The following is a 24,373-nucleotide window of genomic DNA, read 5'->3' as shown; positions in this document are numbered from 1 at the left end:
TGTTTTTTTTGCTGACGTAAATTTAAATTTTTTGACCTCAATCACGCAAGCTTTTGAAACTTTCCTCCTTTTGTTTGTATTTCCTTTGAACCCATCTTGTCTGACGATTTCTGCTTGCACATTTAAAGGTATTTAACATACTTTCTCTTTGAAATAAATGTATTTTGCAGGTCAGCAGTATAGTCATACTAATGAAGATGATAAATCAGTGCATTTATTTAAGTACTTCTACTCACTAAGTGAAACAGATTTTATAAATTAATTTCACAGACCGTTTTCAAACCGTCGTTTCGGTTCCACTTACCGCTAATGAGATGCCATTTAAGATGAGAACAATACATCAATAAAAAAACCCATCTTTTTAAGCAGAAATGTTAGCATGATGAAAAGCATGTTTAATGCCAGATTAAAGGTTATTTTCAAAAAGGACTTTTAATTTGACAAATGAGCTCCATCGGAAGGCAAATCCTAATTTATTGACCATGACTGTACATTAGCATCTTGCTGAAATATACGTTTTAATGATTAAATTTCCATTGTATCAATGTTAGATTTTGACTGCTCTGCTTTAGCGTAATTCTTAAGGTTTATCAGTCCTATAGTTTCTTTTTGTGTGAAGTTCATTCATTCTACTTTCTCTCACTTATGATAATATGGGGGGTGGGATCAGCTTTGAAGGAAATGTGTCAGCCAGTGGACTCTGTATCAAAACCCTGTTGTTTCCTGGTTGCCAGTGTCCAGTAGCACAGCTGCATGTCTTGTCCAGACAGACACGCAAGGAGACTGGCAAGACTCACTCGCTGAATTGGAAGAACTGCAAAGTCAATTCTGGTAAATCTCTGAATATATTTCAATATTAGATTACATATAAACTAGTCCAGCCTTTTTTCTTTTCTTTTCTTTTTTTTTTTTTAACTCAGTAGGACAGTGAAATAGCTTTATTCTTTTCTGTTTTCTTTTTTTTAATAGAAAAACTTTGCTAAATACCACCAAAGATAAGTTTGGATTTAACATAGTATTTTACTGAAATTGTTTTGTATTTATTTAATTATTTTTAAATTAAATTATAAGGAAATCATTTTTTAAATGTCTGTGGGCAGATTCTGGAAAAGTAAACACAATTCTGCTCAAATCAAACTTTATTGCTTACTCAGGTCGTCATTTTGATTATTTTGCAAAGTTTGGTATGAATCCCTATGAAAGACAATTATTACACTAAAACAAACAGAATAATGTAACATTGATATTATTATTATTAATGCAATGTTTTAATATAAATATCTGTATTTATAATGCTTCAAATGTTTATAACCAATCCTTACTTTTATTTCAGTTACTTGGAAATTAATAAGAAAAAATAAGGATTAATCGTTTAATTTGATTCTTTTCTGTCCACCACTTCATTCTAGGTTCAATAGCTTGAAAAAAAAAGTCAATGATGTTCATTGTAAAACTTTTGTTCACATATTTTTCATTTCGAGGTAAGAATTTCTCATGTTATATGTTTTTAATAAAAATCTGCTTGCAGTTGTTGAACGTATGTTGATGGACTTGTTGTTTTTCCTCAGGCATCTTTTGCCAGCAGTGGTCAGTCTTCATGCCTCAGACTGTAGAGGGGCTGAGTGGATCCTGTGTGATCATCCCCTGCAGTTTCAGCTTGCCTTCTGAATGGGATCAACACCTGGACCGCTCGTGTAAAGCCGTATGGAAGAGAGGCAGCTGGAGCCAAACGCAGGTGTTTGATTCCAGCCTGACTGGAGCGAGTGCGAGCTTAAACCTCCTACAGGGAAACCTGACTGGGATTCTGCGTAACAAAGACTGCACCACCGTCTTCAACAACCTGCCATCTAACCATTATGACAACTATTACTTCAGATTGCAGTGTGAAAACTCACTGAAGTTTAACTTTAGAACAAGTGTTCGTATCACCACTAAAGGTCTGTTTAGTAAAGGCTTAACCATGAAAAGCTTTATATATTTTTTGTTTATGACCCACAGCTTTTCCTTATTGTTTTACTTTTCAGATACGCTCCCCCAGCCGACCATAACTCCCTCTAGGCTGGAAGTTGAAGAAGGCACTGCAGTTTCTTTGACTTGTTCAGCTGTTGTCCCCTGTCCTACTCTTCCTCCACTTGTGACATGGACACCCAGTTTAGGGGACATCGAGGAGAATATGGAAGCAAAATCTTTAAACTCTGTCGTGAACTTTAATGTTTCTTACCTCCACCATGGACAGAAGGTTTCCTGCAGCGCTGCCTACAACAGACAAGCTGGGTACAGTGACCTTGTCTATGAAAGAAGTTTGACTATACAGGTTTTTTGTGAGTATATTTCTGGTTTTGATTGCAATTTTATCAGCTTATAAGTCTGAAGTCATATATAAAAAAGTGACATTACAGAGTGAGAAAAGTTGCTTAAAAAGCTTGAGTTCATTTTCCAGTAAAAAAAAAAAAAAGAAGAAACTTTGGAAAACCTGTCAAATCACAGCTTATTTATCCATTTGTGAACAGTTTTATTTTTCTTTAATTCTAAATATAGCCTAGAGTACATTGGGTCTATAAAAGTAGGAATAATAACCCAATCAAGGAACTATTTTGTTATTCTTTTACATAATGGTCAGGTTTTACAATCAATTAGAGCAATTTTTTGTCTGCAGCTTTGGAGATTAGAGTGACACATTTGACAACACCTAAATATTTTCATTTTTGCTGCTTTTTGGAAAAGAATTACAGTTTGGAAAAACATTAATAAAAATAATATGCTGAAAGTTTTAATTCAAATTGCCTTTTGTTATCTAATTTGGAGTTTTATCTAAATAAAAGATACTGACAGTCGTGCTTTTTTTTGATGAGGTTGATATTGCTTTCTCCTCAAGGGGGCGCAAAGTCTCCCATCAGTGGAACCTGAAGAAGTTTTTTGTTGCTTGTTTGCATGTCAAGTTAATGTGTGTGTAGGTGTGTGTGTGTGCATGTGTGTATGTGTGTGTGTATAGGTGTGTGTGTGCACGGTACCATAAGGAAATATTGCTGCTTACCATAGGTTGCTGATGACGCTGAAGTTGATTAAAAAACTGTTTCTGTGTGATTAATGGATCACAAATTTATTGGATCTTCTCTAGTTTCAAATCTTAGATATTAATAGTGGTCAGACCTCAGTGAAGGAATTCATGAAAAAGATTCTTTAAAATACATTTTGAGATTTTTGACACATTTGCTTCAGCTTTGAAAACAAAAAGGAGCTTTTTAATAGTTTGTTGGTATAGGGATGTAAAAAGAGGAATAGTTACCATGATCAAAAACACCATATAATCACCATGTAAGTGTACTAGATGGTGCTGATTGCAAATCCTTTTCTGCACTGGCTCACTGGTTCAGGTTTTGTATTTCCTGTTTCTCACTTCCTTCCAGACCCTCCACACAACACATCGGTCAGTGATTCTGGTCCAGTATTGGAGGGAAGCTTGGTGATTTTGACCTGCAGCACCAACGCAAATCCAGAGGTGGACAACTACACCTGGTACAAAGTTAATGGCGAGCAAGTGGAAGCAGTTGGATTTACGAACCAACTTTCCACCACAGCTACAGAAGTTGACCGGCAGTTTTTCTGTCAAGCCGATAACGGATATGGAAGCCAGAACTCTTCCATCGCTTCTATAGATGTGCAGTGTAAGTCAGAGTAAAACACATTGCAGACATAACGTAGTGTTTCCAGAGCCTAAAACATAAACTGACTGAGACTTGTTTGTATTTGCAGTTTCTCCAAAGGACACAACAGTTCTTGTTGAACCAGCCGGTCCAGTCGTAGAGGGCAGCTCTGTGTCTCTGCTTTGCAGAAGCCGTTCAAACCCCGCAGTGACTAATTACACCTGGTTCAGAGACGGTGAAGTGGATCAGGAGACCGGACCGGTCTTGGTTTTAGACAATATCAATCCCAGCCATAGCGGTGGCTATCGCTGCTCCGCAAAAAATGATCTGGGAGAAGAAGCTTCAGCAAAGACTCAGCTGGATGTTCAGTGTGAGTTTATGCAACTAAGAAAAAATGTTGAGTTACAGTCCTAACAAAAAACAGAGCCGTACATTGTGTGGATTATGGCTCTACTGTATGTCCAGCTGTGATAACCCAAACATGAAGCAGAGCCAAGACGTGTTCACAATAAAAGTCTGGACCATGGACAGTGACACATTGTCATGTTGCGTGACAACCTCAGAACCCTCACTGTGTCTGACTGACTCTGCTGTGCACATGTGCAAGTGTACAGAGTTATGTGGAAACGTTTTGTTTGGTCGGTCCCCTAATTAGGATGTTTTTCTTTTACTTTCTTTGTCTTACCAAAGCATGGAGTGCAATAGTTTAATTTTATGTAAGAAACGCATAAAATACCAAATTATTTCACTTCATTTGCAGGGAAAAATCCTGGAAAAGTATTTGGTGTATTTGTAAGTCATTCTTATACGCACTTTTTCAATTAGAAAGAAGTGAAAGTGATTTGCAACCACCAAAGGCAACTCAAAAATTTATTTTCCAACTAGATTGAATCTACATTTCCCATAAGAAAGCAAATACAGTAGCGTCAAACTAAAATGAACTGATTTCTTTCAGATTCCCCTAAAAACACCACGGTGTCTGCCGACCCCTCTGGTCCGGTTCCTGATGGTGGCTCTGTGACTCTGACCTGCTCCAGCGTCGCCAGTCCAGCAGTAGCTAACGTGACCTGGTTTCGAGCTGCTGGAAGAGAAAAGGAGGTTGTCGGATCAGAGCAGGATTTCACCTTCAATGTGACCAAACTCTCAGAAGATCTATATTACTGTGAAGCACAAAATATTCATGGTTCTCAATACTCAGAACTTGTCACTGTTGATGTCCTATGTAAGGTTGATATCCATAAAAAATATTTCTCATTTTCTCCTGATTTTTCTCCAGCAAATCATATCTTCTCATCTTTGTTTTCAGATTCTCCAGAGATCCTACCGACTTCCCGCTGCGTTAGAATATTATCCCGGCTCAGATGCTCCTGCGACAGTCAGGGTAACCCGCTTCCTTCCCTGGTTTGGGAACTGGCTGGAGAACCTGTCAATCACTCAGCTGGCATCCCCATACGGGAGATAATCATGGGACATGCGACCACGAGGAGTGTCGTCACTCTGTACCGTCCAAATGAGGACACGCCCACTTTAGTGTGCATCAGCAGGAACTCACTGGGCTCAGTCAGTCTGGCTTATAATGTTTCCTTCAGTGAAACTCAGCTGGGTGGGATACTTCAAGATGCTGCATTTATTTCTTTGATGTGTCATTTATCTGTTTTATTTGTCATCTAACATGGTGTGTTTTGGATTTTCAGGCGTCGACGTTGTGTCTCTGCTAATCGGATCAGCAGCTGGAGCACTAGGGATGACGGTGATTTGCATCCCACTGCTGATCTTTCTTTGCAGGTACAAAAATAAATAATTCAGCTAGCACTCGTTAAAGAATTCAAATTAACAGAACTATCATAACAGTGAGGGACATGTTCATTTAAAGACTATTGTCACAAATATGGCTTTTTTTTTTTTACCCATTGTTACCCATTTGTTTGTTTTGTGCTATTCTTATTACCCTGCTAGTTTTCTTTTCTACACCTATGAAATAAAGTATTTAATTTCCAAGAAATGAATGATAGAGAACTGTGACAGCAGCTTTAGCATTATTGACCTGAGATATGACCAACTTTGTAGCCGCATGAAACTGTCTGAGAATGTTTTCAATGAAAGTTGTTTTTCTTTTTGAGCAAAAGAGGCAACAGGTCTAAAATTGACACATATGTCAATACATTTTTGTCGAGTACATCCAGATCGTGCAAGCTTCATAACACAAAAATACATTTTGGGCATGCTTTATGTGTATTGAGTCAGTTTAAATACATTTCTTCTTACACCTCCCATAATCAGGATTTTATTTTGTCGCAGGAGAAGAAAAGACAGCTTTTCACTCAACAAGGAGAAAACAGAAGAATGTTTAGTCACCAATGTGGTAAGTTTTTGCAGAATCACGACTTACAAATATGCATTAGGTTACATGGCATCCATGCATAAACTCACTCTGTGATGCAACAGAACATTTTATTGAGACTCTTCATACTCCCAGACTTCCTTGAATAAATGCAAGTGATTTCATTTCCATTTATTTTACTCTGGTCTTTTCATAGGTCAATTCTTCCCCAGAAGACCAGGCTGCAGTGAAAGAGGTGGATGGAGACACGGAAGAGCACCTTAACTATGTCAATGTGGATTTTGCTAAACTGCAGGCCAGATCAGAAGGTGAGCTTGGAGACGGTGCTATCAGAGGACTGGAGTCAAAGACAGCTGAGTATGCCGAGATCCGCATCCAGAGCAGAGAAAGTGATGGTGCAGATATAAAACAGCAAGGACATTTCTCAGACACTTCCTTGGGTCAAGGAAAAGGGGATAATGATCTTACAGAGGAGGTCGATGAGACGGTCACTGCTTAATTTTAAGTAGATTTGTAGCAGAGAACGAGATTCTGGACTTTAGTTTTAGTTCAACATGATTCTGAATGAGTCTATTCTGAATATTTAACCTTGCAATGATGTTAGAAAACTGTAACAACGATGACTGACAATAATAAGTCATATTTGTAAAGCAACTGTTTGCTTAATGCTTTATTTTTTACTAATAACTAATCATTTTGCCTTTTTATTAAAACTCCTGTCTGAAATAAAAGCAACAAAGAGAGATCTGATAAACATTTTTCATAACTTTGTTTGTGATCTTTATTAAATTTACACATGCGGCTAAATAAAATGCTATTTACAGGGTGAAAACATAAACATGCAATATGTTTTCAGTTTGCATACATCAGACACAAACCTCATCATTGTAAATGTAGCATAGCTTTAAAACATAAATAGCAATCTCATTCTTTAGCTTCTTGTATACAGAATTAAATCTTTGTTAAAGCTCAACCTGTTCTTATATTGTGAAAAAGTATTTGCCACCGTACTTAAGTAACTTTGGTGGAGTCACAAATCCTTACATATGACTTTGTAACTCTGTGCAGACTTATGTCAGGGACTGCTTCTTGAGTTGCTTCTGATAGAGACTACTTTTTCATCTTTTAAATACATTCATATAGTCAGTAATATTCTATTAAACATATTTTCAATCTACAGATCACATCTTAAAACCTTGGCATGTGCATTTACAGTTCATTCACGGTTGAAAAATGTGGTTTCCTGTTTTCACATAGGGTAAGCTTGGTTTTGATAAAAGAATAAGTCAAATCATAATTTGACTTATGTTTTATTTTTTTCAGTAACCTTAAATCTGTGTGACAACAAAACAGGAACAGAAGAACTTAGTAGAGGGGCTTTTATCTGACACTTTACATGTTAATTATAAATGGAACATTATTCACTTCCTTATCTCTTCTAGCACTTTGTTATTGCACGCAAATTGAATCGTATTTACATATCTTTTTAAAAATATGATGGTTTACAGTTTCCCGTGGGATCTTAAAGAGTGCGTTGAATCACAGTTTGATGTCAGAGTATTGAGTCTCATCCTCAGAGGTGCTGGAGTCTGATGAGTCTGATGAGTCTGATGAGTCTGTCTTGCTGGAAGGTTTTGGAATAATGTCCACCTTAGTATAGTTGACCTCCTCTTCATCACTGGTCTCTGAGTCATCGTCGAAATTGTATGGAATTTTAATTGGTGGTGCCATGTTGACGTTCTCATAGTCCTCCAGTTTTTCCTGTGCATGTTAGAGCAAAGATAGAAACATTTTATAACCAGACAGTAGTTGGGTTTCATGATCTTCACATGCTAAGAGGTTGCTGACCTGTTTGCATGGGTTTGGCTTAGACACTTGTGAATAGACAGAGTCTACTTCTTCTTTCCTGCAAAAATCCCCACATCATTACAAATTTGTATATTTATATATGTATTTATAAAAAATGAAAACTAAAAAACACTTTTGCTCACTTCTTTTTTGGAAAGTGTAGGGAAGCGTAGTTGAGCGAGTCATCCTCTGCACATGTTTGCTGGCTTCCTCCAGGCCTTTGTGCAGATGGAGCCTGAACAGATGCAGACAGAAGGCAGCGGTGACTGTAGTGGAAACTGAATGAGTTCATTCATACAGTAAAACAGAGGCAGTATGGTGTCATTATTCTGTGCTGCAGATTACTGAGTAATTGCTGTTTTTGCAAATATCACTGACCAGACGCGCAGTGAGGACACAGCTACAGCACACAAGCAGCAGCTTTACTGGCATCATACACTTGGATATAAGTTCCTTCACACAGGTTAAGACTTGTTTTAAAATGAAAGTAGGCCTAAAGAACCAAATAAACTCCAACACTGGATTTGTCAGCAATAGAAATCTTCTGTTCATTTCCCTGCACTGATGTTTGTGGTGTAAATCTACATTTTCCTGATTGTCCCACTTTGAGGAGGTTGTAGTTTTTAGAAATGCGTGATCTTGCCATAAAAAGAAGTTATTAATTCATATTTGTTGGAGCTAAAAATTAGATTTATTTGAAAATAGTTTTATCTAATTATTCATTGAAAATATTTTAGTTCTGTGCTAGAAGTTAACTTGACTCACTTGTTTTCCATATGGCACATTGACTGTAGAATAAACAATGTTAACATGATGGGAAGTAGACCTGCAAAACAAGAATAAGGAAAAACGGGCAAAAAACACATGTTGGCTGACTGTTTATTTTACTTGAAGACACTTGTTGTTGTTCCATGTGTGATCGTAAACAGATTATTTTCTCAAAGAGCAGAAACAGCTGTGTCTCTCTGTAAGGTAAGGTAAGGTAATTTTATTTATATACCATATTTTCAGCAGCAAGGCGTTTCAAAGTGCTTTACAAAAACACAACGACGTTGTGCTGCAAAACACAACGTCTCTTGTTCTGTGTGGAGGCGGCGCGTGAGGCTGCTCACTTACGTGACGTCTGGATGAGGCTGCTGATGCTGTGCCTTTGGACGGCAGTGTTGCTGTGGCAATGGACGGCAGTGTTGCTGTGGCAATAAGTCATCTCTGCTTCTAGAGGTATCTGTTAAGATATTCTCAGTTCTTGCATTTCTCCTTTTGGGTCTTTTGCACAAGCTACAGAAACCCTGAAAAGACAATAGAAGTGTCTTTTTTAGGAGTGCGGGATTTTGTCACTACTTCTACATCTGACCACAAGTAGATGCCTGTAACTAATGCTTTCTTCAGTGAATATAAAGAGTTAGTTTATGGGCCAGAATGGTTTGGAGAGCTTTTAGCTTAAATGAAATACGGTAATAATTTTTTTGTGTCTGATGAACTGCAGCACTAAGCACATGCAGATCCTGTGGCATCAATGAAGGCAAATATATCACTTGTAGTCCTGAAAACAATATAAACTAAATACATGCTTTCTATCTGCTGGGTGTTTATCATTTTGATATTCACTAGCAGAACAGCCTCTGTTAATACATGCAGACAAACATGAAGTACAAGTGTTTCTGTATAGCTTAAAATATTTCAGCAGAAATATAAAAATACCTGAATAATCATCAAATAATTACAGCAGGGCCATCTATTTGTTGTCCTTTGTCGATTTGCTTTATTCATCCTGTGCCTGAAAACAAAATTAAATTCATATATTCTTACTACTTGTATAGGTTTTAATAAAAAAATAATGTACTTTGAAGTCGTTTTTACCTGTACAAGAAAATTAGGCATAAGATGAGCAAGATCAAAAAAAGACAGCCAACAGCCTTCATAATCTTCATAAATGTGTCTGTGGTTGCAAGAGTCAGAGCATTAGCTTCAAACGGATTTCAGATGAATGAAAATGATTTCCGTTGTTTTGTACTGTTTTAAAGCAAAGAGCAATGAGCACAGAGGATTATACCCTCCACATTTTACTTACCATCAAACAGGCTGACTGAGTCCGACTTGATCTGGCCCATCTCATTTTTGGCAGTGCAGTAGTACTCCCCTGGTTGATGGGAGTACACCGTGATGTTCTGATGGCCAGAAATGTGTGTGTTATCCGTCTTATTGTACCAGTTATAGTTAGCAGGAGGATAGGAGTGACTGCTGCAGCTAAGTGTCACAGAACTTCGTCCGCCCGGGAGCTGTTGCTCTTGTCCTTTAGTGATTGTTGTCCATTTTGGTGCATCTAAGCAGCAAGATTTAATAAGAAAACCACATGTGTTTTTTAGCTTAAGAAAATTAATAAATGGCCCATTATGTTTCATCTCCCATTTGCATTTAAAATATACAGTCGTGTTTTGTTTTATACTCACACTTTATGTTAATCTTCACTTGTGATTTCCCACTTCCAATCACATTTTGGACTTCGCAGATGTAAAGCCCACTGTCGGAAGGCTTGGAAGAATGTACAGTGAAGGTCTTCTCGGTGCTTACAGTAATGTCCTTGTCTTTGTTCCTTCTTATCCACTTGAACTGAGTTATCAGTGGGTTGGACTTGGCATTGCAGGTTAATGAGAATGACTCATTTTCTTTCACATTTTCTCCAGGATTAGGTTCTATTCTCACATCTTTGGGAGCATCTGAATGTGGGTCAGAAAAAGGGAAAAAATGAGAGGGTCAAGTATACTTAGATCTTTAGATATGAAATCTCTCTTCTAAAAACTACAGCCTCATTGAAACCAACCTGCCCAACTACGCTTAGAAACATTTTGCAACACAACTTGGAAATTTGTATTGTCATGTGTTTCAAAAAGATAAAAAAGAGAGTACTAATAGTGTTCTTATCCATTTTAATTTTGTTAGGCAGAAGGAAGCGGTTTAATAGTGCATTCAGTTCTTACAAGATTTTGACATTTTAAGTCAAAAAGTTAGATAAAATGTCTTCAGATAACAAAATCCCACTAGATTAATTTGGTTGTTTCTGCTTCATAATCCAACATGTTTGCTGCATAACTAAATCAAGCACTAACTGCAAGAAAAAGACAGTCGTCTGCTACAGCGATTTCTCAATATATACTTCATAATATTTGTCATTTAAGTAGTTCCGTATGGAGCAAACATCAGTGGGCCTGGACAACTTGACCATTTACCTTGTATCTGATTCATTTCAACATTTCTCTTGATTATCACTACAAGTACAACCAGTGATACTTGTAATAAAGTTTGAGAATCCAGGTTCTTGAAATGCATACACGTGTACAGTTTGAATACCCTACTGGTTAGAAACTAGGGAAAAAAAGTAACTTTCTTTCGCCTGAGATTCAGGAAATGCTTCTAAAGTAAACTATTAGGCGTTGATATTCAGGAAAGTGTTTATCATAATATGACTCACATTCAACCTCCAGTTTCCTCTGGTTGCTGCTGCCGCTTCCTTCGCTGTTTGATGCAATGCAGGTGTACAACCCTGCGTGGGTTGAAGTTACATTAAATGTGTGGGTGAAAGAGTTTTGTTCATTAGCAGGCTGAGAAAAAAAACGCTCTGAGGCTTTTCGCAACTCAAATGTTGACAAAGGGAAGCTTTCAGCATTGCAGCTCATTGTTATAGACTGGCCTTCTTTAACTTTAGAACCCATAAACAGTGAGATGTTGGTGGGGGGAACTGTGGAGAAAAAGCAACAGAAAGATGATCCTGCAGTGTGGTCTGTATTAAGAAGAACATGACCTGATTTCATAAATCAAGACAGTTACTTACAAAGTACTTGAAAGCACTTGGGCTGACTGGACTTCCCGCTACCAACTGTGTTGCTCGCATTGCATATGTAACAGCCTTCATCTGCTCTTTGAACTCTGTCTAAAGTTAAATCCTTTTCAATATTCAGTGGTGTCCAGTTGGTGGGGTCGGACTGTTTATAACGGTACCACGAGAACCAGGGCTCTGGGTTTGCTTTGGTGTCACAGGTAAATCTAAGGAAGCTGTTCACTTTCACTCTATCTGTGGCACTGGTAGAAACTGTGCTTTGTGGCTTGTCTTAAAAAAAATACACACAAAAAAAGGCAGATTGTCAGATGTTTAGATAGAGTTTCACAGAACATGTTAGTGTACAATTGGAAGAGTAAAACTCACATTGAACGTTAAGGTGAAAAGAGTTTGATCTTCCTGAACCAACACTGTTTTCGGCTGTACATTCGTAAGCGCCACTGTCTTCTGGTTTGATGCTGAAGAAAATAAATTCCTTCCCTTCCCTAACATATTGTCCATCTTTAAACCAAGTAAACTGTTGTGGTCGTGGTTGTGGATTGCTTCTATTCACACCACAAGTTAGTTTAATCTTGTCTCCTTCTTTTACGTCGGTGTTGTGTCTTCTGGTTAGAGGTTCTAGTTGGATCTGAACTGAAGGTGGATCTACAGAGAAAATAGATATTAATTTGTTTTATTTCCTTTATAGCCACTCCTTACCTAACCCCAATAAATATCAAAATTGCAAAAAATATATTCTTATATCATATTTTCTTTAAAAATATAATTGTAAAATGTTTACTAGAATTAACATACAAGCTACAATTATATTTACTATACATAAAAAAATCATGAAAAAATGATTTATATAAGTCAAAAAATACTCACAGAGCACAGTAATTTGTAATGTGTTAGACTGATTAGTCCCATGTTTGTTCTGAGCTTTGCAGAAGTAAGATCCACTAGCTGATTCTTTAATTGATGTAAAATTAAGTTGACCTTCTTGGATCTGTTTGCCATTTTTAAACCAAGAGAAAGTGACATCGGGTCTTCCATTAGCAGAGCACGTGAGAGTCACATAGTCTCCTTCCTTTACGACTTGGTGGCTTATCTTTGCAACTACGTTGTTAGGAGAATCTGTTTCAACCAAGACATGACAAGAAGATAAATCAGTTCACACATAGCAAAGGTTTATAGCTCACACAAATGGTACATAGAAACCTGACTCTGAAAACTTTAAAGCTATTAGAAAAGTCAGCAAATACCTATACATTTAGTAAATCAAGTAGATAAACACAACTTGTTCAAGCTAGATTGAGCAGCAGAGTACCTCCACATGATGCAATAATTTATTTGGTATAAATTGTTTATTAAAAAAATAAATAAATCAAGTCTCTCCAGCTTATTGAGTTGTGGCTTATAAGGAGCTATGTGGACTTCTTGAAATACATATGGTTTAACAGCTTTTTAAAATCAGCAATCATTCAACAACGACAAAAAAGACACAATAAGAATATACTTCAGAGACTTACATTCTACAGTCAGGGTTACACTCCGGGTCAAATACTTGTCCTTGTTTTCTGTTGTTTGGCATGAAAACTTTCTCCCATCATCCGTCCAGCTGGCAGTAAGGCTACGGTTGGTGCTTTTGGTTGTTTCATTTTTATCCACGATGTTGTGAGAACTTAACCATTTTGGTGAGGGCTGCTTCTCCAGAGGGTTAATTTGAGGGTCAGAATTACATGAAATGGATGTAGAGCATGTGAGTGTCACGTTATTATTTGTCATCACAGTCGGTGGTTGGCTAAAAGTGATAAGGCATGGGTTTTCTGGAAATGAACACATCAATTTATTAATAAACAGTTGAAGATAAATTGTGGCTAATATAAATAGTATTTACGACATGATTTTTATGACATGAACACATGAATTCATTAAAATCAGTTGATGTTGGTCCTCTGTGGCTTTTTATCAAAACTCACAGAATCCTGTTGGCAGATTTAAAGCTTCAGCTTTGTTGATTTATTTGTATCTTTGTAGGAATGATGTCTAAACTCATCCCTTTTAACGTTAAATTAATCACAAAATCAACTTTTTGCGCTGATTAGGCAAAAATGTTTGCTTTTTCAGCAACATTTAACATTTTAAAGTGGAAAGCGAATTTCCACTTTAAAATGTTAAACCGGTTTCATAAATAAATAAAAAAAAACCTCACTTGGGAACAAGAGTTAAGCCAAAGAAAGGTACCTTTTTTTATATCTTTTTCTAAAATTATTTCTTTTTTTTTTTCAAAGTTAAAATAATGGTTTTTATTCATTTCACTAATTTGGTTACTTTGATCACATTACCACAATAGGATTTTCTCTGTACATCCTGAAAATATTTCTGTTTTTGTCATTAAACTTACCCTGGACAGTTAGATTAAAATTTTTAGTTGTCCATTTGAAGGTTCCCGAAACATATCTGAACATATATTGCCCGCTGTCTGTTTTCTTCAGGTCGCAGATCAATATGTTGCACACTTTTGGTGGATCCTCCATCACACTTTTTGGTGAGGTGAGATAGTTGACTCTGTTTTTAAACTCTGGACTGACAGGATGTTCTGCTTCATTCGAGCTGAAAATGGTGGTCCCAACAAAACCCATTTCCTTTGTCCAATTTGCATCCTTCATCCAGAACCAGTAAGTATCTCTATCTCTATTTATGTTATCAGGATAGAGTGGCTTACATTTGATTTCAGTACATGACCCCTCCGTAGCAGTTTGAGCAGGTCTCATCAAACTGAATCTTATATTTTGGCAATAATGAAAGTCTGCTGTGGATCGAAAAAAAAAAGAAAAGAAAAGGAAAGTAAGGAACTTTAATCCACAAGCAAAGCTATACGGTCAGTGTATAAGTGCAATGTGTAAAAAGAAAAGTGTACGTACAATTTATCAGGGTCACAAATATCACCCACTTTACAAAAAGAGCATTCATTGTCATCCTTCACAGTGTCTTTCTTTCTTCTGTATTATGTTTCCTTCCTAGGTCCAAGGGGGTTGTGATCTTGATGTTAGAAACATTCTAAAGTATTATGAAGAAATACATTTTATTTAGAAAGATACAACTTCTGAGGTGTTTATTTTAAATGGATTAAAAAGGGTTGAAAAATATTACCTTCTGATGTGTGTAGTGGTTGTAACTATATACATGCAATTAAAGTTAAATAGTTTTATTTTGTAGATGACAAAGAGGTGGATTTTTTGGTAAAATAACTGTGCTGCTTGAATGTACTTCTTTTGCATGCATTTAAAGCAGAATAATAATCTGCCAACATGAATATTAAGGGAATATGTCTCTCTACATATACTTTGTTTTATATAAACGCAAAGGAAAAACTTTAGAATTGAAGCAGAAAATTTAACACAGCATCTGTCAAAATGTCTAAATGTTAAAAATGCTCTTAAAGCTTCTGTGAAATATTTTACTTCTTTCTCTACGTAAAATTCAAATTAAAAATATTTTAAAACCTCCATCAAAATGTTTAAAAAAACAAAAACAAACTTTTTCTACATACAGACTTTGCAACTAAGCACAGCAGATTATTCAAACTTGATTGAAAAGGGAAGTAAGTAAAAAAATGTTTAGACAAAAGGAAAATGAATGTTTCTTCCTACCTCAGATGGGCTACTTTATCAGGATGCAGAACGCTCTTCGTGAAATAAAAATGTTCTTAAAAAAGGAAGTTTTCACAGTTCGTCTGAATTCTTAAAGAATTTGCATACAAAATCACACAAGCAGGAGAGAGCACAGATACTTCATAGCACGTTTGAACAAAAGTGTTTCTTTTTTTTCAGCTTGCCTGCTCTGGTGCGCATGCAGTTAAATTTCCTCCCACTTCCTCTACTTGTTTGATACTGAAACATTGATCAAAGTATCTACAGTGACATATACAAAGCAATATTTGTGTTAATTTTGTGAGTCTTTAATAGAATTTGGATTAATCTTGCACACAGAAATCAAAATGCTTATTTTGAAATTATTCCAACACAATACAGCAATGTAAAAATTAAACACATTAACACAAAGTTTTTTTTTTTTCTTTATGATGACATTTTAATATGGTCGTTGGCATCAAAGTCACCATGTGTCAGAAATCAAAAACAAAGTTAACATTGGGTAACTTAATTGCTTCATCTAACTTAACCAGTTGAACTTATTTGAACCAATTAAGTTCAAATAGTTAATTTCAACCAAATGAACTTAATTCAATTGGTTTTTAAGTTCTGCCTAATTACAAAGAGACACATGGAGTAAGTGTTGAATGCATGATGGAAAAACTCTGCAAAATGGCACAGAAAGTTAAACAGCTGACATATAGCAGTATTGACACAGCAGTCTGGCTTCCTTATGCCAGTTAATTTTGGTTTGGTTTAGCTGCAGGCAATGAAAATAATGTTTATGTGGCTTATACATACTGATACACTGGATACAGATATATTTTTAAATGTAAATTTTTTTCTGTGAACCACATCAGGACCACACAATTTCAATTTGAATGAAACAATCGTGTTACAGAAGATGAAAACAAACAAGCAAATAAATACATATATGAATAAGAAGAGTTGTCCACGTGCCATAGCTCACTCCCAGAAGTTCAGAAACTTCAATTAATGAAGGTTTTTCATAAAAGCTTTTAATTATACATAAATGTAAATGCCTCTCTGCACACTCAATATTGACTTCACTGCTGAACAAAGAAAAAAAAATGCTGAAAAAAATGCTGAAGCTTTTTAATGTTTGCTATTAGACCAGGGCAGCAAAGAAATGCTAGGAAAATTTAATCAGTTGAGAGTATAAATATGATTAAACTGAATTCTGGATATCACTGCACACGGCACGCTGCAGAGGGCTCCTAAAGCACCATACCAACACTAAAGTCTGCAAGTGAGAACATCATGCTGTGTGCCGGATGTGACAGAACAATACGAATCTGAAGATGAAACAAGGGCAGATCTTTCAGCAAGACAATCATGGAGCTTGAGGAACCCTATTGGTGTCATAAAAGTAAATAAAAGCTGTTAGAATCATTCAACTGGAATCAAAGAAGTAAAGGAAGAACACCTTAAAGATTCAAAAATTCAATTATGTAATTAGTTTTCCCACGTGGGAGATATTCTGATACTGTCATTACAAAAAAGCTATTCTATTAAGTACTAAATAAATTTCAGAACACATGTTCAATATTTATACCTTGTGTTATTTCAGTTTGACATAATTTATGGTGTAATTTATTTGGATTTATTTATGTTTGGATTACCTGGGTAACAACATCTGATGTGAATTTAATGCCATGCATACTCACTACGAACAACATCGAAGTGTTCAATACCTATCTGTTGATCCATAAATAAAAGCCTTAAACATAAAAGTGATGTTACTTTGCGTAGAAACAGGAATTGGCATACACAAACAGGGTTTTGTTTTCATTTTCCCCCTCCCAAAGCAGCTGCCACTATCTTCTCAGCATCAGCAGCCATTTCATCAATAGCACCATTTAAAGCTTGCAACATCGCAGTGAAGGAGCGGCTGGCTGAACGAGCATGTCTAGGCAATGCCATTTCCACCAACTTCGACGAAACTGTAGCCAAGTCCTTCTCAGCTGCTGCAAGCCTTTTTTTAACCTCCACCTTGGTGACCTCCACTGATAACCCACAAGTTCTCAGCTCTTTAAGTCTTGCTGGCTCCAGGTGCCGCTGTCGAGCCAGCCGCTCAACCGACTCATCATCCACGCACAGAGATAACTGGGCTTTTGTCAAAATCCGCACAGCAATGCTCGAGTCCACCATGGATGCTACAAGAGGAACAGGAATGGCTGACATCCCTCCGGACAGGGAGGCAGCTGCCCATATAAGTGCTTTAAATGCGTCCTTTTTCTGGGTGACCATTGTTAATGTGAGTGTCGGTAAAGCCAGCAGAAGGGCGTGAGCTCGGATCTCAGGAAGGTCTGCGGCCATGCATGCCAGGAGGTCAGGAAAGTCAAATTTCTCAAGATTGGAAGGTTTAACCAGGTAAACTTTAGGTTGTTTCACACCCTGTGATTTCAGTACTTCCAGACTGGCTTTCCTCTTTTCTTCCAGGCTCTTATCTGTGTCTTTCACAGAAGCTAAGAGAAGAAAGTACACCGTTTGTCTTTGCAGAGAAAGAGCCTCCAAAAAGACATCCACACTGTTGGGTTGTATTATTTGCGTGAATGTCATAAAAACAGCATTATAACGAAGGAACTTATATCTGTTCATGTATCCCTCTGGTTCAAATGGGGATGTGGCCGGGACAGGCGGTAGGTCCCAGAGTCGGAAGTCAGGGTGTTTCGGATGTGGGTAGCCATCTACTTCCTCTGGTTCAACAAGAGATTGAGAAGGGGCTGAACCCTCATCTTCAGGCCCAAGGCCACGAAGGGAGTTCATGAGGGAAACTTTTTCTTCTCCACGTTCCCCCACAACAGCGAGGTTTATCCTACTGATGAGAAGATCTTCCACGGCCTCCTTCACATCAGATAACTTGTTGCTCTCCATTGACTCTTTGAGAGTTTCAATCAGGTTTAGGCCTTTGAAGACATCCGCCATTCCTGTGAGAAAATGAGGATGGGCATTACATTAAGGTAACTGACATTACTTTGATCAGAAAGTCTCACATATATGTTTAAGATAATAAAATCTGCAGTTGATAGTTCTGTGTACCGTTTTACATTCCTAAACCACTCTTGATGAGAAGTAAAGGTATCTTTCCGCACTGCATAGCTCAGATGATGATTCTTGAGGCAAATAAAACGTATCTCCAATGCTCAGATATAGAACGTTACCCAGAGGAGTTTGATCATTGGACCATCTGTCACCTTCAGCCGACGTTTTGTTTATTGCATATTGAACTGTTCTTGTGTTTATTGTAATTTAAAGCTAACAAGTGAAATATGCTGATTCTCTTAAAAAATACACGCAAGTCATTGTTAAGAAACAATGAGTGAATGTATTAAACTGTGACGGTCTGTCACCTTCAGCCGACGTTTCATTTATTGCGAATTGGACGTCTGCTTGCAGACTGTGTTTGATGCAGGGTCACGACCTTTTGCAATTTACAGTTATATATTTTTGGTGAATTAATGTTCAACTTCAAGTCAATAAGGCGCTTCTGGGTAAACAACTCATTACTTTTTATAATTAGGACTTTAAGGACAACAGTTTTTTGGGGCAAGCCTCTACTGCAGGGTACAGTTTCCCCTGCTTGAACCTTATGCAAATCAGTTCCTGGCCAGAAGGGATTGAGAGATAAGCAAGCGGTTCCACAATATCCTGTAGCATAAACCCTCTGAGTACAATGAAATCATGAAGTTGATTTTAAAGATTTTGCAAAGTTTGCAAAGTCTTAACTCTCTTGACCTTCAACGTGTTGCAATTCATTCATAGAAATGGTTTGAGCCTCATAAAGCCTATGTGACAAACAGCCTGCACAATAGCACATTGAAAATGAAAGTACCTAATTTTATGCCTTAAGAATTTCACACACTTACCTGACTATTGAAAGCAGCAACAGGTCCCTGGATTTAATTAGATATCGGTGCTGATTCCTTCTGCAAGACTGCAGCACCTGACTGATCTATTTAAAGTGTTCGTCCAGCTAGTGGAACATTCTAATCTTGCTGGCTCAGCCTTAATCCTATATCCTATATCAGGTAAATCCAATGCATGCATACTGTGTATGCAGATAATACTTACCTGAAGCAACATCTCCACCTAAAAAACTAAGACACATTAACTAAGACACATTTCTACCCTCCACTTTGAAGGAGGGTAGAAATGTTGGAAAAATGTTATGCATTGGAGGTGACCAGACTTTTGGGCCCTGGAATTATCCGGAATTAAATTTTTTTATTGGTGTTTTATTGCCTGCAACTTGATATGGAAATTAAGACCAATTGATAGCTTTGTTTTTCAACATAAATATATTCTTTACTATATACTCTATTACCTCTGAGGCATCTTTAGGGGTTTTTCATCATGTCTTCCGGTTCTGACATGTCTTGTTCCAAGATGCCGTCTGCTTCTTCACCTGGGAAGATCTGATCCTGGGCCTCTCTGCTGCTTCACTGATACATACTCTTCCTCCCATGTCAATTTATGTAAGCGACTTTGCATAGGTAGGCTTGCAGTTGTGGAGTAGTGGTTCTGTTGTTAGCTGATGGATGAGCAGTTCTTCTTGAGGAGCTCAAAGTTTGGGATGTTTTACTTTCTAATCCAGCTTTATGTTTCTCCACAGCTTTATTTCTGGCCTATCTGGTGTCTTAGTTGGTCTTCATAACGCTGTTTGCTCACTGAAGCTCTCTGATGAGCCTCTGAGGCCGCAGAACAGCTCAAATTATATTGAGATTAAATCACACAAGTAATATTTGTGTTTGCAAATTACGTGGATTTTGGGAGAATTGTTTGTCCCGAATTCATTGTAGAGGTGAAAGAATTAGAAGACGCCAGCAAAGTTTTCAGACATTTTATTTGTGTAATTTCTTTCCACGTCACAAATAAGTTTAATACTTCTTGCTTGTCTATTATTAAACAGTCCTAATGAAATAAATGAAGCTTGCAAATTTTACATTACCATGTACAATAACCTTTATGCAAAGCACTCTTTATGCATGAACTGACTGATGAAATGTGATTTATTGTGCAAACAAAGGCATTCTCTCAGCAGGTTGCAGATACTTGTGCACTACAAATTCTCACTGGTAAGCACAAATTTAAGGAAACATGGTATTTATTTACAAAATTACCAGCATGTCTAATAGCCAAGTTTTTTTCACAGCAACAAGGCCCTTATACAGTTAGGATAAGTATTGGTTTCATGGTATCACACAGTCACTCAATTGTAATGAGTTCTAGCTACACTACTCTGCACATAGGAACTGCGAGAACGTGTTGACTCCCAATCTATGCAGCAGTGTACCGTCAGTGTAATATAGCTGGTAGAATAAGGTAAAACATAAAGCACTTAAAAAGTATTTTCTTTGTACAAAACATTTCTGCTGGGTTATTCAACAGAATTTTAATTTCTGCTGCAATGCTTAAACCTGAGCAATTATAAGCAATCCTTTTGTTTAGCTAAGTCAAACAAACTGAGAAAATAGAAGAAGCTTTTTTGAGTCATACAATAAAGAGGAACAATGTTATGGGGACATGCACTGCTGTTCAAAAACCTTTTAACTAACTTAGCCCAGTTTCACTTTGTTCCTTAAGAGGAACTCCACATGCAAAACACATCTGACACCTGCTTGCTTTACCAGAAGCCACTTTCCCATCTTTCAGCACAGTGGTTTCTTGTTAACTTAAACATCCATCAGTTTGGATTGTGAATATGACATTTCTATCTTTTTTCTCTCTAGAATTTTTGTTTCATGTTCAAGACAGCTGACGCATAAATACAGTCAACTACAGTGATGTTTTCATCTTCAGTCTACTAAAGTTAATGATTCTTACATTTGATCCTTCAGGTTTGTCACATTAGAATACACTGCCACAGTCTCGCTCTCCTCATCCTCTGGCACAGAGGCGAGTTTCATCTCCTCCTCTTCTTCACGCCCTTCTCCCTCTTCCATCTTTCTTTCTCTTTTTGGCTTAATCTTAGCATAATCTGTGACTTCTTCCTTTGGTTTGTTCCCTGAAGGGCTTGCAGCGTCTTGTTTGATCAACAAATGAATATCAGAATATTCTATATCTGATGTTCCAGCTTCTGAGCCATTGGATCCTCCAGCTGTCCCTCTGGCCGGAATTGGCTCATAATCCACTGTGTGACCACCGTTTGTCTATGTAAAGCGTAAAAAGAAGTCAAGCTGAAGATGCAACATTTCACGCGATATTAAATGAGCTGATATAACTCAAGGCCTTTAATACTTTCTGATCATAACCACCAGATGTCACTAAACTCACAGTGACGGAGTTGCCTAATAATGTGAATTACCTCTTGAGTCATTACCATCTCTAGAGTCTCAGACGTACTTCCATGAGACTTGTGCTTTTTCCTGCAAAGAAAAATAAATAAACAGCAATAATTATTACAATACAATTGGCATGGAACTTAAAATCACATCTATTATTAAGAAATATTTTGTTTTCTTCTTTTAATTTAGTTCTATCCTGTTCAATTAATTTTCTAGAAGACTTCTATCATCAGCAATGAGCATTAAAATTGTTATCTACAAATCTTTCTAGTAGAACACTTAAAAAAAAATAAGTAGGTGATCTCGGTCAGTGACACATTCTTATATTTGGATACATAAGCAAAAATCTCTAAGGAGAAAATTAAAAGTTTACCTGCAGCACAGCCACAACAAGCAGGAAATGGATGCTGAAACTAACACCCCAATCAGAAAGGGAATTATTATACCCATCTGTGTGAAAGTCCATAGATAGTTTGTGATGTTCCCTGCAACAAGGAGTAAATTACTACAACAAAAACATCTACGTGCACAGATTTAAAGATTTGCACATTTAAAGATTTCCACTAACCTTCACCTTCCACCTCAGTTATAGAAAGATTCCTGCTTGTTTTCCCGTTTGTATTACTGCTGATGCAAACAGCAGAAATATTGGAGACGCCTTTCATGTTTATGGAGACGGTGCTTGTGACTGTGTGGTTCAGTACAACAGTGCTGATGGAGTAGTTGATGGGATTCTGCAATGATTCCCATGTAATTGTGGGTGAAGGGAAGCCTTGACTGATGCACACACAGGTCAGGACGTCCTGCTGAGACTTACAGTCAGACTGATCTAGGATCTGAGGTCGCACTGCAGGGAGACACAATCATGGTTAAAAAAAAAAAACAAAAATATAAACAATTATGCTGCATAAGATGATTTTACACATCTAATTTCAATATGTTAAAGTTATCAAAAGCAAATTAAGTGTGATAAATGACATTAAACCGTACACTAAGTTTTCCCCATATATTAGGTAAATGTTTTTTTTTTTTTTGTATGTTTGGAAGATGTAAGATTTCCCTTTTATTCTAATACAAGTTTTCAAAATCTTGTTTTTCATGTCTTCTTTTAAAATAGATTTGATTGTTTTTAGTCCTTTATAAAACTGGTTCCCTTATTATTGGGTGGTTTATCTGAAATGAAGGGTGAGCGGCTGTCTCACACATCCTTTGTGTTTTACGTAGTTTTTGCAGAAAGGACATGTGGCAGAAATTTAAGATGTGAGAAGTTACTTCGTAACCCGTTACTGACATCATTGCTTTTAACATTGTTTCTTCAGTGATTTTAAGTTTTTTCTCATCTTTAAAACAAAATTTAGTGAAGTTCAAAATAACTAAACAAAGTATATTGAATCCCTTTAAAAAAAAAACACACACAATGCTGAGATGGACACCTAATTTTTTCAAGTGCAAGTTATGTCTGAAGTCTCTAATGACTGACATTAGCATTACTGAGATAATGATACCCCAAAACCTGTCTCAGCACAAAAGTAGAAAGTGCTAGCAATACGGTAATAATCATGAGTTGTTCATAAGTCATGATGCTTATGAATTCATGTAATATCACAGAAATATTGAAAGGTTTTGCTGAGTACTTATCATAGTAATGTTAATGTCTTGCTTCAAGATTTTGTTCAGATGGTTTGCATAGCAAAAATACTGCCCAGAAGAAAACATTCAATAATGTGTAAACTCACATCTCACTGCTACGTCCACTGTCAGATTCCTGTTCTGGTTCTGTGCTGTGCACATGTACTGACCAGAATCCTTTTCTGTTACTTTGCTCATGAAGAGGGTGGCTGCTCCAGTGCCATTGGTCATGCTTGTGTTGGAGCCAAGTTTGGTCCAGATGAGGAGAGTTTGAGGAAAACCATCAAAGCGGCAGGTCAGATTCAGGGCGTCACCCTCATTAATGGTTTTGTCTCCGCTGATTTCTAATTTATTCACATCTGAGACAAGATGATATCAAGAGGATTATTGAACAGATTGAAATAAGAGAAGAACTTTTACAAAATTCAGTCTGGAATTAGATCTTATGCATAAGTCACTTTTTAAGAAGTCAAATGCAAGACAAAGAGCTTTTCAGGAAAAATAGTCAACTAAATAGAGGATTTAATTAGAATAAAACATATAAAAGACAGGAAATCATTGGAGACAAACTTAAAATAACATTGAAATCATAAAGTATGAAAAAAATAAATAAATTTAGAACTATATAAATTTCAACAAATAAATCAAGATTTTACACAAATAAATGAAGCTGGAAAACACTAAAAATAATTCAGTTTATTCAGGCATGTACAATAAATCTAAAATACTGGGGGGAAAGTAGATGAAAAAAATAATCAATTTAAAAGCCATTACTAGAAAATAAAAACATGATTTAAAACAAAGCTAAACATAAAAATATAAAATGCAGAAAAGCTCCTTGCAAATAAGTCATTTTTAATTTGCTACCCAAAAAAGGAAAAAAAGTAACATTTTATGCTTTTTCTTCTGTATGCTTATTTATGACAGCAATAATAATAATAATCCATTTAGTCAAGTTGCTCAGATGTTTTGTCATTAATGTATCAACTATTCTGTGAAAAGAGGAATCTGTTGTTTTCTGAAGCTAAAGTGCAGAAAGTTTGTCTCCTCCTACTGGCAGACACAGTAACTGCATGAATTAAGTGAAATCACTTGGCCATAAGAAAAGTAGATGGTAATTTATCAGCAGGTGG

The 24,373-nt window shown here is 36.7% G+C and overlaps 3 protein-coding genes across 5 annotated transcripts; 1 reads left to right on the top strand and 2 right to left on the bottom strand.

Annotated features, from left to right (window-relative positions):
* Positions 1–741: 741 nt before the first annotated feature.
* LOC103139261 (sialoadhesin-like) lies at positions 742–6,958 on the top strand. Of its 2 annotated transcripts, none has more exons than XM_016672336.1 (11): positions 742–831; positions 1,410–1,481; positions 1,569–1,937; positions 2,025–2,321; positions 3,408–3,665; positions 3,754–4,014; positions 4,600–4,866; positions 4,951–5,247; positions 5,339–5,429; positions 5,943–6,003; positions 6,182–6,958. In XM_016672336.1, the coding sequence occupies exons 2-11, from the start codon at positions 1,436–1,438 to the stop codon at positions 6,482–6,484; spliced, it is 2,250 nt and encodes a 749-aa protein (XP_016527822.1). In that variant the 5' UTR covers positions 742–831; positions 1,410–1,435; the 3' UTR covers positions 6,485–6,958. The 2 variants fall into 2 exon arrangements, with proteins under 2 accessions (XP_016527822.1, XP_007553860.1); XM_007553798.2 differs by having other exon boundaries at positions 5,943–6,006.
* LOC103139260 (B-cell receptor CD22) lies at positions 6,753–15,801 on the bottom strand. 2 transcript variants are annotated; one of them, XM_016672335.1, is made up of 18 exons: positions 15,304–15,801; positions 14,804–14,828; positions 14,575–14,710; positions 14,055–14,462; positions 13,180–13,476; positions 12,536–12,784; positions 12,035–12,313; positions 11,663–11,938; positions 11,303–11,569; positions 10,284–10,550; positions 9,905–10,156; positions 9,694–9,772; positions 9,535–9,610; positions 8,950–9,122; positions 8,599–8,659; positions 7,977–8,068; positions 7,834–7,891; positions 6,753–7,746 (listed from the first exon to the last, which is right to left on the bottom strand). In XM_016672335.1, exons 3-18 carry the CDS (start codon positions 14,627–14,629, stop codon positions 7,525–7,527), a joined length of 3,111 nt encoding a protein of 1,036 aa, XP_016527821.1. In that variant the 5' UTR covers positions 14,630–14,710; positions 14,804–14,828; positions 15,304–15,801; the 3' UTR covers positions 6,753–7,524. The 2 variants fall into 2 exon arrangements, with proteins under 2 accessions (XP_016527821.1, XP_007553859.1); XM_007553797.2 differs by lacking the exon at positions 14,804–14,828.
* Positions 15,802–16,194: 393 nt separating this feature from the next.
* irgq2 (immunity-related GTPase family, q2) lies at positions 16,195–19,282 on the bottom strand. Its single transcript, XM_007553796.2, has 2 exons — positions 19,194–19,282; positions 16,195–18,254 (listed from the first exon to the last, which is right to left on the bottom strand). The coding sequence occupies exon 2, from the start codon at positions 18,250–18,252 to the stop codon at positions 17,113–17,115; it is 1,140 nt and encodes a 379-aa protein (XP_007553858.1). The 5' UTR covers positions 18,253–18,254; positions 19,194–19,282; the 3' UTR covers positions 16,195–17,112.
* Positions 19,283–24,373: the final 5,091 nt, after the last annotated feature.

This window comes from Poecilia formosa, unplaced genomic scaffold (assembly GCF_000485575.1).
Source record: "Poecilia formosa unplaced genomic scaffold, Poecilia_formosa-5.1.2 Scaffold59, whole genome shotgun sequence".
NCBI classification, from domain to species: Eukaryota; Metazoa; Chordata; class Actinopteri; order Cyprinodontiformes; family Poeciliidae; genus Poecilia; species Poecilia formosa.
The sequence above is the reverse complement of the archived record's forward strand: the minus strand, read 5'-3'. Positions and strand labels throughout refer to the sequence as shown.

What these genes read in the sequence shown, in the direction of transcription:
- LOC103139261 (XM_007553798.2), top strand. Translation starts at nt 1,436, where the DNA reads ATGATGTTCATTGTAAAACTTTTGTTCACATATTTTTCATTTCGAG. An exon ending in TTTGACTATACAGGTTTTTT is followed by an intron (nt 2,322 to 3,407) that starts GTGAGTATATTT and finishes ACTTCCTTCCAG; the next exon opens with ACCCTCCACACAACACATCG. An exon ending in CTTCAGTGAAACTCAGCTGG is followed by an intron (nt 5,248 to 5,338) that starts GTGGGATACTTC and finishes TTGGATTTTCAG; the next exon opens with GCGTCGACGTTGTGTCTCTG.
- LOC103139260 (XM_016672335.1), bottom strand. Translation starts at nt 14,629, where the DNA reads ATGACAATGAATGCTCTTTTTGTAAAGTGGGTGATATTTGTGACCCTG. An exon ending in ATTACAAATTACTGTGCTCT is followed by an intron (nt 12,314 to 12,535) that starts GTGAGTATTTTT and finishes TTTTCTCTGTAG; the next exon opens with ATCCACCTTCAGTTCAGATC. An exon ending in ATGTGCCATATGGAAAACAA is followed by an intron (nt 8,069 to 8,598) that starts GTGAGTCAAGTT and finishes GCATCTGTTCAG; the next exon opens with GCTCCATCTGCACAAAGGCC.
- irgq2 (XM_007553796.2), bottom strand. Translation starts at nt 18,252, where the DNA reads ATGGCGGATGTCTTCAAAGGCCTAAACCTGATTGAAACTCTCAAAGAG.